The sequence below is a fragment of the Salvelinus fontinalis genome, chromosome 12 (assembly GCF_029448725.1).
Source record: "Salvelinus fontinalis isolate EN_2023a chromosome 12, ASM2944872v1, whole genome shotgun sequence".
NCBI classification, from domain to species: Eukaryota; Metazoa; Chordata; class Actinopteri; order Salmoniformes; family Salmonidae; genus Salvelinus; species Salvelinus fontinalis.
The window spans coordinates 34,381,333-34,397,096 of NC_074676.1; the positions used below are offsets into that span (position 1 = coordinate 34,381,333).

Here is a 15,764-nt window from a genome sequence, read left to right on the forward strand (position 1 = left end):
GGGCAACCCGAGTGTCGCTGTGCTGCCTTTGATTACTTATTTATGGCCCAGGCTAATCAGTAAGCCCAGTGTCGACAGCTTCACAGGGGGGGATAAAGGAAGAGAGAGCGCGCCCAGACAGACTTCATTTAGCTGGTATTCATTTGCTGAGAATGCCCAGAGCGCTTGGATTTCTGATTTGAACAAGTCTAATAATGTGAGGATGTACATTTTGGTTAATTATGGGGATGATTGTCGTTATGAGTGTGGCTTTAGTCATCTGGTGCTTTGTGAACCTGTGTTCACATCAGGGCCAACTCATCGCCCAATTCATGAAAAATCATGACTCTTCATTATTATTATTGTCATGTAGTTTGAGTTTTATTTTCCTATTTCAACTTGGCATATTTTACTTACCTGTTAGACACTTTGTAATCTTGGGTCCTCAAGCAACAGATGACTGACTGACAGATGTAACATGTTCTGCTCTCTATAAGGATGTGAAACCAGCTGCATATTGCTGCTGCTGTAACTACTGCTGCTACTCTCTATACTAGTCTGTTTTCTGTTAGCTCACCTGCACCCCAGCCTGCTCCTCTTTGGCTGCTTTTCTTCTCAGAGGGGAATTGGTATATATCTCAATCACTGCCTGTAGTTGATTAATAATGGTAATCATTGATGCATTGCTCTGGCAGTGAGCTCCCCTGAAGGAGCAGAGGCTAATGCCAAGACCACATGTGTTGTCATCTAATACGTGGGTTTCCTGTCTGAAGTTCTGTTGTTGAACAACTTCAGTGTGGATCAGCTACTCTACACTAGGGGACGGTTTACTGGGACACAGAAGTCTAGTCTTGGACAAAAAAAACACATTTTCAGTTAAGAATCTCAATTGAACATGATTTTTAGTTTAGGACTAATGTTAAGTTGTGTCTGGGAAAACTGTCCCTATATGTAGATAGCTGTGCTCTGTGCTAGTGGGAATACTGTCCCTATATGTAGATAGCTGTGCTCTGTGCTAGTGGGAATACTGTTTGCTATATGTAGATAGCTGTGCTCTGTGCTAGTGGGAATACTGTTTGCTATATGTAGATAGCTGTGCTCTGTGCTAGTGGGAATACTGTTTGCTATATGTAGATAGCTGTGCTCTGTGCTAGTGGGAATACTGTTTGCTATATGTAGATAGCTGTGCTCTGTGCTAGTGGGAATGCTGTTTGCTATATGTAGATATCTGTGCTAGTGGGAATACTGTTTGCTATATGTAGATAGCTGTGCTAGTGGATAGAAATATATCAGCTGTAAATGAAGCAGGCTGTTTTAGGTTGTGCTTTCACACAGTGAAGAGCACAGAAATAGCATGAAACACTTTGAAATTAAATATGTTCTCTGTAGGCGAGACATTTTAATTTTTATTGACAGTTAATGTGTGAATGTGCTTTTTCTTGTGTTTGTGAATTGCAGTTTTTGATTTCTATGCAAAATGTCCTAATAAAAGAATCTTAGAAATTAGCCAGTCAGTCAAAAGCGCCTGTCATCAACCATCTCTGTAAAAATGCAAACCACAGAAGCACAAGTTAAAAATAAGCCTACATTTTGTAAAAGCACACAGTAAAAAGAGGCTCACATTTAGCAAGTCTCCCAGCACTTTCTGTCTGTCTACAAACTGTTGTTCAAAGCTTCTTTGTGCTCACCTCCCTCACTATCTTGGTTACTCTGACCTGTTTCTAACAGTGTGTGGAGGTGAGAAGGAAAAAGTTCCTCCCACTAGACACTTACAGTATCTGACACAGATCTAATGTCAATTTGTCATTTCCTCCTAATGGTTTGGGGGAGTAAGCTGATCCTAGATTTGTGCATAAAGCCGACTTCTACCCGGAGTCTAACAAGATGGCTGACAGCATACTGTATGTTTCTCTAGTGAGCCATCTCAGACCGCTGACCGCTAACCCCTTCCTCTCTGTGTCTTCTCCCCAGGACGGGTGCATGAGGACGGGCTGGAGCAGAACGGGTACCAGGGGGGGTGTGTGAGGCCGCCGCTGGGGCTCAGGACCCTGTGTGTGAACGGAACAGACACAGAGACAGACCAGGACCACTACCCAACCACCAGCAGAACCAGGTCCCGATCAGAACGCCTCTCCAGCTCCTCCTCCAACCCCTCACGCAAAGGAGTGTCCACCTACAGCCGCATCCGCAAGCTGTCCAACTGTAAGCAGCAGTGAGAGCAGCCCCGAGACCCCCAGCCCTGAACACACACTGGACAGGTGAGGAGAGGGAGTAGTCATACAGGACACCTGTACAATGTTGTGGTCTACATCTAATTATAAATTGGGTGGTTCGAGCCCTTAATGCTGATTGGCTGACAATATCAGAGCGTATACCACAGGTGTGACAAAACATTTCTTGTTACTGCTCTAATTACATTGGTAACCAGTTTATAATAGCAATAAGGCACATCGGGGGTTTGTGGTATATGTCCAATATATCCACGCACTCTATGTTGTGAATAAGAACAGCCCTTAGCGATGGTATATTGGCCATATACCACACCCCCTCGTGCCTTATTACTTAAGTGTATGGAGACACCCTTTGGGGCTGATCCTGTGACCTTGAGATGATAATGCTACTTAATCCAACTAAGATGTTGTCTTATCTGAGATGTTCTCTTCTCTGAGATCCTTAATAAATACAAATACAAGGATGAACTGATCCCTTGATCCCCTACTGAAACATACAGCTAATTGAAAATGTATGCCCCCACCCAACATATCAGGGAAATAAAATTCTGATTTAGTCTGCCTGGAGTATTTATCCATCAGTGCTTTGATTTCTTTCTTCTGAGACACTCTCAATGTAAACAACAGGCCAGAAGAGTCTGAGTGTAATTATGGAGCCAAATAGAACAGTGGAGTGGTGCTGCCTGGGTGTCTCCAGGGAGAGAGAGAAGAGAAGAGGAGAGGCAGGCTGGTTTGGTGGAGAGCCTGGATGGGGGCTGGATGACGCAGTTTAGGGTGCTGAGAGGGGTGGGGGAGGCAGGAAGAGCCCTGACTGACGCTGATGCTCTGTATGGATGGAGAGGAGGATTGTGTGGGCGGACTGCATGGAAGGGAGATGCAGCATAATCAGCTTTTTTGAGGGTTTTCTCTTCTCTCCCTCTTTTTCTATATATTTTTCTCTCTGTTGGCCCTTTTTGTTTTTCTCTTTCCCTCTCTCCGTGCTCCCCCTGTGGCACCTGCTTATTCATGTGGGTTCCTCTCTTCCTCTTTCTCTACCTCAGTGTCTTTCTGTGAGTCATTCCTGAGTACACGCTCTGACTCTTTATCAAGCTCCCCCTGCCTCACGCCTCACATTCTTCTTTCTGAAGGAGAAATGAACGATCCCATCAAATGTGCTGCTGTACTCCTGCATGGTTAACAGGATCATACAAATGCATTGTGTTCCAACACAAATACCCTCACACCATCTCCCGAGCCAATAGGGGATTCTGATGCGGATTGAAGAATACTTCTGATACTAAGAATATTCCTTCCTAACCCACATGTTTTTGGCCATTTTATCATAGTTTACAACACTGTGATGGTGCTATATGAAAAAAACGATTTGTCTGACTTTTTGTTCAAAATAATGAGTTAAAATAAAATAGTCCGGAGAACTAATTGTATTGTCATATTTGAAATGCCACATCATCTACAGTACTGTATGTAATTGAGTGTGACTGATAAGATGACATCATCTCCAACTTGTTTTTATGCCGTCAGTCACATGGATGGATCTGGGACAACAGCTAATCAGTGAGAAATGGAATAGCTGTCCAATAGCAGCAACGAGCCAAGCGGCATCCTTTCTGAGTCATCGGCATGCAGGCATCTCCCACGCAGTCTGCCGAGGGGGAGAGGGTGATCACTCCTCCACAGCATCATCCCAGAGACATCCGAGAATACTGAGAAGCCTTTCCACAATAAGGGAGAGAAGGGTGGAATGGAGGACATGGTGGTGTGGGAGGAGGGGGACACCATCCAATCTATATTAGTTTGTGCAATGAATGACTCACAGCCTGGCTGAGACTGGGCGTAATGGACTGGACAGGATATTGTGTTTGGTAAAAGTCAGACTGATCGAGGTCCTGGCTGTAGTCTGGAGCCTGCTGTCTGACAAAGTCCAGCAGATTCCAGCAGTAACAGCCTGCTGCCTGACAAAGTCCAGCAGATTCCAGCAGTAACTGCCTGCTGTCTGACAAAGTCCAGCAGATTCCAGCAGTAACAGCCTGCAGTCTGACAGAAAGTCCAGCAGATTCCAGCAGTAATTGCCTGCTGTCTGACAGAAAGTCCAGCAGATTCCAGCAGTAACTGCCTGCTGTCTGACAAAGTCCAGCAGATTCCAGCAGTAACAGCCTGTTGTCTGACAGAAAGTCCAGCAGATTCCAGCAGTAATTGCCTGCTGCCTGACAGAAAGTCCAGCAGATTCCAGCAGTAATTGCCTGCTGTCTGACAGAAAGTCCAGCAGATTCCAGCAGTAATTGCCTGCTGCCTGACAGAAAGTCCAGCAGATTCCAGCAGTAATTGCCTGCTGCCTGACAGAAAGTCCATCAGATTCCAGCAGTAACTGCCTGCTGTCTGACAGAAAGTCCAGCAGATTCCAGCAGTAATTGCCTGCTGCCTGACAGAAAGTCCAGCAGATTCCAGCAGTAATTGCCTGCTGTCTGACAGAAAGTCCAGCAGATTCCAGCAGTAACTGCCTGCTGTCTGACAGAAAGTCCAGCAGATTCCAGCAGTAACTGCCTGCTGTCTGACAGAAAGTCCAGCAGATTCCAGCAGTAATTGCCTGCTGCCTGACAGAAAGTCCAGCAGATTCCAGCAGTAACAGCCTGCTGTCTGACAGAAAGTCCAGCAGATTCCAGCAGTAACTGCCTGCTGCCTGACAGAAAGTCCAGCAGATTCCAGCAGTAACTGCCTGCTGTCTGACAGAAAGTCCAGCAGATTCCAGCAGTAACTGCCTGCTGCCTGACAGAAAGTCCAGCAGATTCCAGCAGTAACTGCCTGCTGTCTGACAGAAAGTCCAGCAGATTCCAGCAGTAACTGCCTGCTGTCTGACAGAAAGTCCATCAGATTCCAGCAGTAACAGCCTGCTGCCTGGTTGGTTCACAGAGGGAAATCCTCCACATCCGTCTCTGCGTGTCACGCTGGCTGATTCTGTGTGGGCAGCATCCCACTCACTGAGAGTGGCCACAGGGAGGCTTACAGCGCCAACTGAATGGCTGGACAGATACAGATGCAGGACACTATCCATAAAACCTTGGTTCCATTGGTGTCATAGACTGTATTACAATGTGAATCCTCCATTATTCAGACATCTCTCATAACTGTATTGTGTAAATGTTAAATGACTGACTGAGTAATACTGTAAAAGTCTTGAGCTAATTGTGTGTTTTGATTCCCTCGTAGGTCTCTAATTCCCTGCTCCGGATGTTGTGGAGATGAATGTTTTGACAGTCTGGCCTACAGGATGCGATAGCAGGACATGCTGCACTTCAGTGGTTTGTTTCACTTGATCTGCCTGTCTGAAGACTAACAACATAACGATGATGATGATCCAAGAGTGAAGCACCAGAAAGAAATGAAGAAGAAGAGGGTAGGAGGACTTGGACTTCCCCCCCTCTGCAAATCATATTCTGGGATCCCTCTGTATTAATGTAGCTCGTTTTAGACTACTTCGCTGTTTATCCTACAGTTACTCTGTATTAAAGCGCACATCGTGATGTGTATTGAATGACATTGATCATTTCAATAAATTACAATATTGGTAATAATAATGATCATTTATATAAAATGTATAAACTGCATGCTATGCAGGCTAAAAGAAAGGGATCTATAGATACGCCAAGCATACATAACTATTCAGGAATGTCTTGGCTTGGTTTTTCATTTTGCGTCTGGGTTTTGTTTCAGGGTTTTATTCCCAACAATATGTTTTTCATTATTATTTATATAAAACGCACCCCAACCTCACCAGCTGTTTCTTCAGTGATTTCTCTTTATTTGTGGCTGTATTTTAAATGTATCTGGTCAATCAAACAATAGGCAGTTTGAAACTTTAGAACCTCGTCCCCAGGCTCAATGTCTAGGTTCAGAGAGAGAGAAAGAGAGCTGACTGTTGGGCGAGATTACAAACCTTATGACATTTCACTGACATAAATTAATTTGGTCTGCTTTTCACTTCTACAGCTTCTTTAAAGAACAGCTGTAATTGGTTACATGAGTGTGCTGTTGAAGTCAACCCTGCAGGCTGCTCTAGAGCCACAGCCCTGTACTGCAGATCACTTCACCTTGACTTTGATGTATTATTCTTACTGGTCTATTGGCTGGTGGGAGGGTTGGCTGCAGCCTACTTTGATAAGATGATATGTGGCTCCTGCTGTGACGGGCTTGTTTTAGTAGAGCTGGCCTGGCCACGGTATTGATCCAGGGTGTTACTTTATCCTGAACTCGAGCACAACAGAGGAATCTTCACACAGACCCAACATGCTTCTCAAACTATGCAACAGTAGATTTTTAATAAAACCAAGAGCAAAATAGAAAGAACAGAAGTTATAGCTTTGCTGTAGGGTGGTAAATAAATCCACACGTTAGTGCTAGTCTAGGGTTGCAAAGGGAGGGTTTATTACTAAAATCTTTCTAAGTTTACCAGTAAACGACCATCATTTTGGTAACTTTAAACATTTTGGGGAATTTTATCAGATGACATCTAGTGGCCTTTTTGGGTTCTTCAGATTATAACAGGTGTGGTGTAATTATCTCTGGCCTTCTGTGGCTCTAACAAATGTAGACTATAAAATAATCATATAAGATGATTCTAAAATAAAAAATAGAATGACAAAGCTGTAAAATATCCTAAATATAAACCATCAACTTAGTGAATACCATTGTTGTTTAAATATGAGGGTCTCAGCATGAAATATCCTTTTTTTTGTGCACTTATTTATTTATAGAAATATGTCTTTGTTTGAAATGTTTTGTCGCCAAATTGGTGGCAGTTGTGAAAAAAGTCAATTGTTGCAAGAGTTCCATAGTTGATTTTAAATAATGCCATTGTTGATTAGATGCTTTTTTTATTAATTTGGCAATTTTTCTTAAATCTTACAGTATGGTTTATCTACTAGAAACTCATGGACAATATAAACATATAATAAATGAATAGTATATATGAATACATGTTTTAAAAGTTACCATAGATTCTATTAATTACTGAAGATTCCGGTAACTTTTAGTAAATTACCAGTAGTTTAGCAACCCTAGTGCTAGTGGTTTATTATTTATTATAGTGATAATGTGACTAAGATTTACTCCAATGATTAAAATAACCTATCAGGGAATCTGATGGAATGCTGGCATTTATCATTCTGTCATATTTGCTGATATTGATGTTGGCTAGGTGATAAGGTTCTTATTTACACAAGTTTACACAAGCAGCCCAATTTTTTTCCCACTAATTGGTCTTTTGACCAATCACATCAGATGTTTTCACAACAGCTCTTTTCCAGAGCTGATCTGATTGGTCAAAAGACCAATTAGTGAAGAAATATCTGACTTTGATTGCCTGTGTAATCTCAGCCATGAAGGCTGAGACTGCTACCATACTTCCCCTCCCCTCTGCTATAGACTTGGAATCCTTATCACTGTGGAATCATCATTAATTGATGTGCTTTGGCTCTGGTGTATACAGTGCATTCTGTATTCTAAAATGTATTCAATTGTTTTTTTCCCTCATCAATCTACACACAATACCCCACAATGACAAACCAAACACAGCTTTAGACATTTTTGCAAATGTATAAAAAAACAAACTGAAATAACACATTTACATAAGTATTCAGACCCTTTACTCAGTACTTTGCACCTTTGGCAGCGATTACAGACTCAAGTCTTCTTGGGTATGACGCTACAAGCTTGGCACACCTGTATTTGGGGAGTTTCTCCCATTCTTCTCTGCAGATCCTCTCAAGCTCTGTCAGGTTGGTTGGGGAGCGTCGCTGCACAGCTATTTTAAGGTCTCTCCAGAGATGTTCGGTCGGGTTCAAGTCCACTCTCTGGCTTGGCCACTCAAGGACATTCAGAGACTTGTCCTGAAGCCACTTTTGCGTTGTCTTGGCTGTATGCTTAGGGTCGTTGTCCTGTTGGACGGTGAACCTTCGCCCCAGTCTGAGGTCCTGAGCACTCTGGAATAGGTTCTCATCAAGGATCTCTGTACTCTGTATCATGGTTTTATCAGACCAGAGAATCTTGTTTCTCATGGTCTGAGAGGCGTTTAGGTGCCTTTTGGCAATCTCCAAGCGGGCTGTCGTGCATTTTACTGAGGAGTGGCTTCTGTCTGGCCACTCTACCATAAAGGCCTGATTGTTGGAATGCTGCAGAGATGGTTGTCCTTCTGGAAGGTTCTCCCATCTCCACAGAGGAACTCTGGAGTTCTGTCAGAGTGACCATCGGGTTCTTGGTCACCTCCCTGACCAAGGCCCTTCTCCCCCGATTTCTCAGTTAGGCCGGGCGGCCAGCTCTAGGAAGAGTCTTGGTGGTTACAAACTCCTTCCATTTAAGAATGATTGAGTCCACTGTGTTCTTGGGGACCTTCAATGTTGCAGATCTGTATTTGTGTTCTTGGGGACCCAGATCTGTACCTCGACACATTCCTGTCTCGGAGCTCTATGGACAAATCGACCTCATGGCTTGGTTTTTGCTCTGACACGCACTGTCAACTGTGGGACCTTATATAGACAGGCATGTGCCTTTCCAAATCATGTCAAATAAATTGAATTTACGACAGGTGGACTCCAAGTTGTAGAAACATCTCAATGGATGATCAATGGAAACAGGATGCACCTGAGCTCAATTTCGAGACTCATAGCAAAGGGTCTGAATACTTACGTAAATAAGGTATTTCTGTTTTTTAAATTTGCAGACATTTCTAAAATCCTGTTTTCTCTTTGTCATTATTTTTTATTTTTTATTTTATTTAACCTTTATTTAACCAGGTAGGCAAATTGAGAACACGTTCTCATTTACAATTGCGACCTGGCCAAGATAAAGCAAAGCAGTTCGACACATACAACAACACATAGTTACACATGGAGTAAAAAACAAACATATAGTCAATAATACAGTGAAAAAAAATAAGTCTATATACAATGTGAGCAAGTGAGGTGAGATAAGGGAGGTGAAGGCAAACAGATATATGTATAAATAAATAAAAATATAAAAAGGCCATGGAGGCGAAGTGAGTACAACACAGCAAGTAAAATAAAAACTAAAAAAAACACTGGAATGGTTGGTTTGCATTGGAAGAAAGTGCAAAGTAGAGACAGAAATAATGGGGTGCAAAGGAGCAAAATAAATTAATAAATAAATACAGTAGGTAAAGAGGTAGTTGTTTGGGCTAAATTGTAGATGGGTTATGTACAGGTGCAGTAATCAATGAGCTGCTCTGACAGCTGGTGCTTAAAGCTAGTGAGGGAGATAGGTGTTTCCAGTTTCAGAAATTTTTGTAGTTCGTTCCAGTCATTGGCAGCAGAGAACTGGAAGGAGAGGCGTCCAAAGGAAGAATTGGTTTTGGGGGTGACTAGAGAGATATACCTGCTGGAGCGCGTGCTACAGGTAGGTGCTGCTATGGTGACCAGCGAGCTGAGATAAGGGGGGACTTTACCTAGCAGGGTCTTGTAGATGACCTGGAACCAGTGGGTTTGGCGACGAGTATGAAGCGAGGGCCAGCCAACGAGAGTGTACAGGTCGCAGTGGTGGGTAGTATATGGGGCTTTGGTGACAAAACGGATGGCACTGTGATAGACTGCATCCAATTTATTGAGTAGGGTTTTGGAGGCTATTTTGTAAATGACATCACCGAAGTCGAGGATTGGTAGGATGGTCAGTTTTACAAGGGTATGTTTGGCAGCATGAGTAAAGGATGCTTTGTTGCGGAATAGGAAGCCAATTCTAGATTTGACTTTGGATTGGAGATGTTTGATGTGGGTCTGGAAGGAGAGTTTACAGTCTAACCAGACACCTAGGTATTTGTAGTTGTCCACATATTCTAAGTCAGAGCCGTCCAAAGTAGTGATGTTGGACAGGCGGGCAGGAGCAGGCAGCGATCGGTTGAAGAGCATGCATTTGGTTTTACTTGTATTTAAGAGCAGTTGGAGGCCACGGAAGGAGAGTTGTATGGCATTGAAGCTTGTCTGGAGGGTTGTTAACACAGTGTCAAAAGAAGGGCCAGAAGTATACAGAATAGTGTCGTCTGCGTAGAGGTGGATCAGAGAATCACCAGCAGCAAGAGCGACATCATTGATGTAAACAGAGAAGAGAGTCGGTCCAAGAATTGAACCCTGTGGCACCCCCATAGAGACTGCCAGAGGCCCGGACAACAGACCCTCCGATTTGACACACTGAACTCTATCAGAGAAGTAGTTGGTGAACCAGGCGAGGCAATCATTAGAGAAACCAAGGCTGTCGAGTCTGCCAATGAGGATGTGGTGATTGACAGAGTCAAAAGCCTTGGCCAGGTCAATGAATACGGCTGCACAGTATTGTTTCCTATCGATGGCGGTTACGATATCGTTTATGACCTTGAGCGTGGCTGAGGTGCACCCATGACCAGCTCTGAAACCAGATTGCATAGCGGAGAAGGTGTGGTGTGATTCGAAATGGTCGGTAATCTGTTTGTTGACTTGGCTTTCGAAGACCTTAGAAAGGCAGGGTAGGATAGATATAGGTCTGTAGCAGTTAGGGTCAAGGGTGTCCCCCCCTTTGAAGAGGGGGATAACCGCAGCTGCTTTCCAATCTTTGGGGATCTCAGACGACACGAAAGAGAGGTTGAAGAGGCTAGTAATAGGGGTGGCAACAATTTCAGCAGATAGTTTTAGAAAGAAAGGGTCCAGATTATCTAGCCCGGCTGATTTGTAAGGGTCCAGATTTTGCAGCTCATTAAGAACATCAGCTGACTGTATTTGGGAGAAAGAGAAATGGGGAAGGCTTGGGCGAGTAGCAGAGGGGAGGGCAGTGCTGTTGTCCGGGGTAGGGGTAGCCAGGTGGAAAGCATGGCCAGCCGTAGAAAAATGCTTATTGAAATTCTCAATTATAGTGGATTTGTCGGTGGTGACAGTGTTTCCTGTCTTCAGAGCGGTTGGAAGCTGGGAGGAGGTGTTCTTATTCTCCATGGACTTTACGGTGTCCCAGAACTTTTTTGAATTTGTGTTGCAGGAAGCAAATTTCTGCTTGAAAAAGCTAGCCTTGGCTGTTCTAACTGCCTGTGTATATTGGTTTCTGGCTTCCCTGAAAAGTTGCATATCACGGGGGCTGTTCGATGCTAATGCAGAACGCCATAGGATGTTTTTCTGTTGGTTAAGGGCAGTCAGGTCAGGAGAGAACCAAGGGCTATATCTGTTCCTGGTTCTAAATTTCTTGAATGGGGCATGCTTATTCAAGATGGTGAGGAAGGCATTTTTTAAAAATGACCAGGCATCCTCTACTGACGGGATGAGATCAATATCCTTCCAGGATACCCCGGCCAGGTCGATTAGGAAGGCCTGCTCGCTGAAGTGTTTCAGGGAGCGTTTGACAGTGATGAGTGGAGGTCGTTTGACCGCTGACCCATTACGGATGCAGGCAATGAGGCAGTGATCGCTGAGATCTTGGTTGAAAACAGCAGAGGTGTATTTGGAGGGCAAGTTTGTTAGGATGATATCTATGAGGGTACCCGTGTTTACGGAATTGGGGTGGTACCTGGTAGGTTCATTGATAATTTGTGTGAGATTGAGGGCATCAAGCTTAGATTGTAGGGTGGCTGGGGTGTTGAGCATGTTCAAATTTAGGTCGCCTAGAAGCACGAGCTCTGAAGATAGATGTGGGGCAATCAGTTCACATATAGTGTCCAGAGCACAGCTGGGGGCAGAGGGTGGTCTATAGCAGGCGGCAACGGTGAGAGACTTGTTTTTAGAGAGGTGGATTTTTAAAAGTAGAAGTTCAAATTGTTTGGGAACAGACCTGGATAGTATAACAGAACTCTGCAGGCAGTCTTTGCAGTAGATTGCAACACCGCCCCCTTTGGCCGTTCTATCTTGTCTGAAAATATTGTAATTGGGGATAAAAATCTGAATTTTTGGTGGTCTTTCTAAGCCAGGATTCAGACACGGCTAAAACATCCGGGTTGGTAGAGTGTGCTAAAGCAGTGAACAAAACAAACTTAGGGAGGAGGCTTCTAATGTTAACATGCATGAAGCCAAGGCTATTACGGTTACAGAAGTCATCAAAAGAGAGCGCCTGGGGAATAGGAGTGGAGCCAGGTACTGCAGGGCCTGGATTCACCTCTACATCACCAGAGGAACAGAGGAGAAGTACGATAAGGGTACGGCTAAAAGCTATGAGAATTGGTAGCCTAGAGCTACTAGAGCAGAGAGTAAAAGGAAGTTTCTGGGGGCGATAAAATAGTTTAAAGGAATAATGTACAGACAAAGGTATGGTAGGATGTGAATACAGTGGAGGTAAACCTAGGTATTGAGTGATGATGAGAGAGATCTTGTCTCTAGAAACATCATTGAAACCAGGTGATGTCATCGCATATGTGGGTGGTGGAACTGAGAGGTTGGATATGGTATAGAGAGCAGGGCTAGAATCTCTACAGTGAAATAAGCCAATAAACACTAACCAGAACAGCAATGGACAAGGCATATTTACATTAAGGAGAGGCATGCTTAATCGAGTGATCAATAAGGGTCCAGTGAGTAGAGGTTGGTTGGGGTCGTGGCGATCCAGACAGCTGGCCGGGTATATGGCTATCGGTAGCAGCATAGGATGGAGGTCTGTTTGTAGATACCTCGTGCGTTTCCGTCGGTAGGTTCCGTGTAGTGGGGTTTTGTTCAGATAGCAGCCGATAAGACAGCTAACGATTAGCGGGCCTCAGATGAGCGTTCAGGTAACGTCGGGACGGAGGTGCCGGTTGGATAAATCCCTCGGGCAGATAACGTCGGCAGTCAGTCGTGAAGGCCCGGTGGGGTTCCGTATCTGCAGCAGCAACAAAAGAAACGGGTCCGGATGGTGATGGAACTCCTCAGCTGGCTAGCTCCAGCATGATTTGAGTTTGCTCCGGGGTCGACGTAAGCCAATAGTCACACGGTATGCAGCTAGCTAGCTGCGAAATCAAGGTGCAAGTGTCCAGAGCCTGCGGTTGGAATCCGGGGAAACTGAGAGAAAAAAAAAAAGTCCCGGAATGCTCCGGTCCGAGTCGCGTTGCACAAAAGTGCCGGTAGATTATCGAGCTAAAGGAATAGCTGATGACCGCAAAACGTGGGCAGCTGAAACACCAACGCTAGCCAGCAAACCGGCTAATTTCGGGGCAGCTACAGATTAGCTTCTGGCTAGCTATCGGAGTAGCTTCTGGTTAGCTTTCAGGCTAGCTTCTGAATTAGCCCCTGGCTATCTTCCACGATGGATTTTCAGATTGAGGTAAATAATACTTATTGTAATTGGTGAAGCGGGTTGCAGGAAAGCTTTTGCAGGAAAGCTTTTGTAGTTGAGTTCTTGGATAATAAAATAAATTAAAGATATGTGAAGAAAAGGTGTAAATATATATATATACAGGACACGACACGACAATACGGAAAAAGACGTCTGAACTGCTCAGCCACCTTGGAATACGTGGTATTGTGTGTAGATTGATGAGAACATGATAATTTAATCAATTTTAGAATAAGGCTGTAACGTAACAACATGTGTCGACCCTCAACACCTGGAGGGAACAACACACTGGAGTGGGAAGGAAAGATGGGAGAGAGAAGTGAGGGAGGTTGGAGGAAAGAGTTGCAGTCACCTTGCCTTTCTCCTCTTCTCGTCCTCCTCCTCTTTTTCCTCTGAGTACCATTAAAGGTTGAAATGAGACAAACCACAATCATTAATGCTTCATTCATTTATTTACTGATTGGAAAACCCCAAAATATAATTTTAAATTGTTTGGTCCCTCAAGGCTCAAATAGGTATGGGTCAACAAAGGCTAAGTTGTTTATAAAGCTCTACTTTTTTAACTAGTTCTTTGAGAAATTGAGCAGTAATGACTAACAAGCAGGAATACAGAAATATATATATTTTTCTTTCATGGAAATAAATCTCACAATCATAGCATATCAGTTAGCATTGCATGACTCCTAAACAAAGGTAAATGTCATAGAATACAAAACCTCTAGAAGTACCAGTGCTGATTTAAATGTCTATGTTCTGCCTCAAACAAAGTGTCGACCAACAACCATGGAATCATTTGGTACAGTAGTTCTGAGAAACATGGAGATATGTATTAAAATGGTTAATTGTCATGCAAACCTATGCACCGTAATGCATCAATGCACTGGACAGGCTACTTGTTAGTATACAAAAAGTATTTGACCAGTGTCCCCAGTTACGTCTACACCTAATAAAAGACATACACTACATTAGCTCCTCCAACATTGTGCTTGTATCTCACAACAAAGTAACTTTTTGTACAAATGTACTAATTTGTTTGCCCCTCTAGTCTTTTTCATTAAGTTGGTGGTATCACCCCGTTTCTTCCATCAATTCAACTAAATGGCAGAAATTATGCACTATTCCTCTCATTTCTGACAATAATCAGAGAATGCTAAGCAACCAGTAACCTCAAAGGCATCGATCTTGTTTGTTTCTAAGATGACTGGCTGAAGGATCGGTCTTCTTCCTTCCTTGAAGGAGCTGTCTGATATCCATGTTAGAGGAAACAGATCTATTCCCCAGGGCTGTGAAGTAGCACAATCACACCCAAACATAGGGAAATGACAGCTAGACATATCTCCCTCTTTCCCAATTACAGAAATGTCTATCTTTATTGCAATGGCAGGTAGCCTAGCAGTTAGAGAGGCGAGCCAGCATTCGGAGGGTTGCCAGTTCGAGTCCCAGGTCTGCTGGGAAAAATCTGTCAGGAATGGAGCTGGCAACCGGAGGGTTGCTAATATCAAATCCTAGATGCCATTGCCTGCCGTTGTGCCCTTGAGCAAGGCACTTAACTCCCCCACAACAACTGCTCCACAGGTGCCCAGTGTGGCAGCCCCCTGCTCCAACCTGTGTGTGTGTATGTATATATACACTGCTCAAAAAAATAAAGGGAACACTTAAACAACACAATGTAACTCCAAGTCAATCACACTTCTGTGAAATCAAACTGTCCACTTAGGAAGCAACACTGATTGACAATAAATTTCACATGCTGTTGTGCAAATGGAATAGACAAAAGGTGGAAATTATAGGCAATTAGCAAGACACCCCCCAAAACAAGAGTGATTCTGCAGGTGGTGACCACAGACCACTTCTCAGTTCCTATGCTTCCTGGCTGATGTTTTGGTCACTTTTGAATGCTGGCGGTGCTCTCACTCTAGTGGTAGCATGAGACGGAGTCTACAACCCACACAAGTGGCTCAGGTAGTGCAGTTCATCCAGGATGGCACATCAATGGGAACTGTGGCATAAAGGTTTGCTGTGTCTGTCAGCGTAGTGTCCAGAGCATGCAGGCGCTACCAGAAGACAGGCCAGTACATCAGGAAACGTGGAGGAGGCTGTAGGAGGGCAACAACCCAGCAGCAGGACCGCTACCTCCGCCTTTGTGCAAGGAGGAGCACTGCCAGAGCCCTGCAAAATGACCTCCAGCAGGCCACAAATGTGCATGTGTCTGCTCAAACGGTCAGAAACAGACTCCATGAGGGTGGTATGAGGGCCCGACGTCCACAGGTGGGGGTTGTGCTTACAGCCCAACACCGT

The 15,764-nt window shown here is 44.1% G+C and overlaps 1 protein-coding gene across 1 annotated transcript in view; it reads left to right on the forward strand.

Annotated features, from left to right (window-relative positions):
- The window catches only part of LOC129867225 (serine/threonine-protein kinase STK11-like), a 47,058-nt gene extending 41,080 nt beyond the window's left edge, over window positions 1–5,978 (forward strand). Inside the window, exons 10-11 of the mRNA XM_055940486.1 lie at window positions 1,951–2,237; window positions 5,415–5,978. Of these exons, the coding sequence (XP_055796461.1) occupies window positions 1,951–2,195 (245 nt within the window). The 3' untranslated portion in view covers window positions 2,196–2,237; window positions 5,415–5,978. The remainder of the gene's footprint in view (window positions 1–1,950; window positions 2,238–5,414) is intronic.
- Window positions 5,979–15,764: the final 9,786 nt, after the last annotated feature.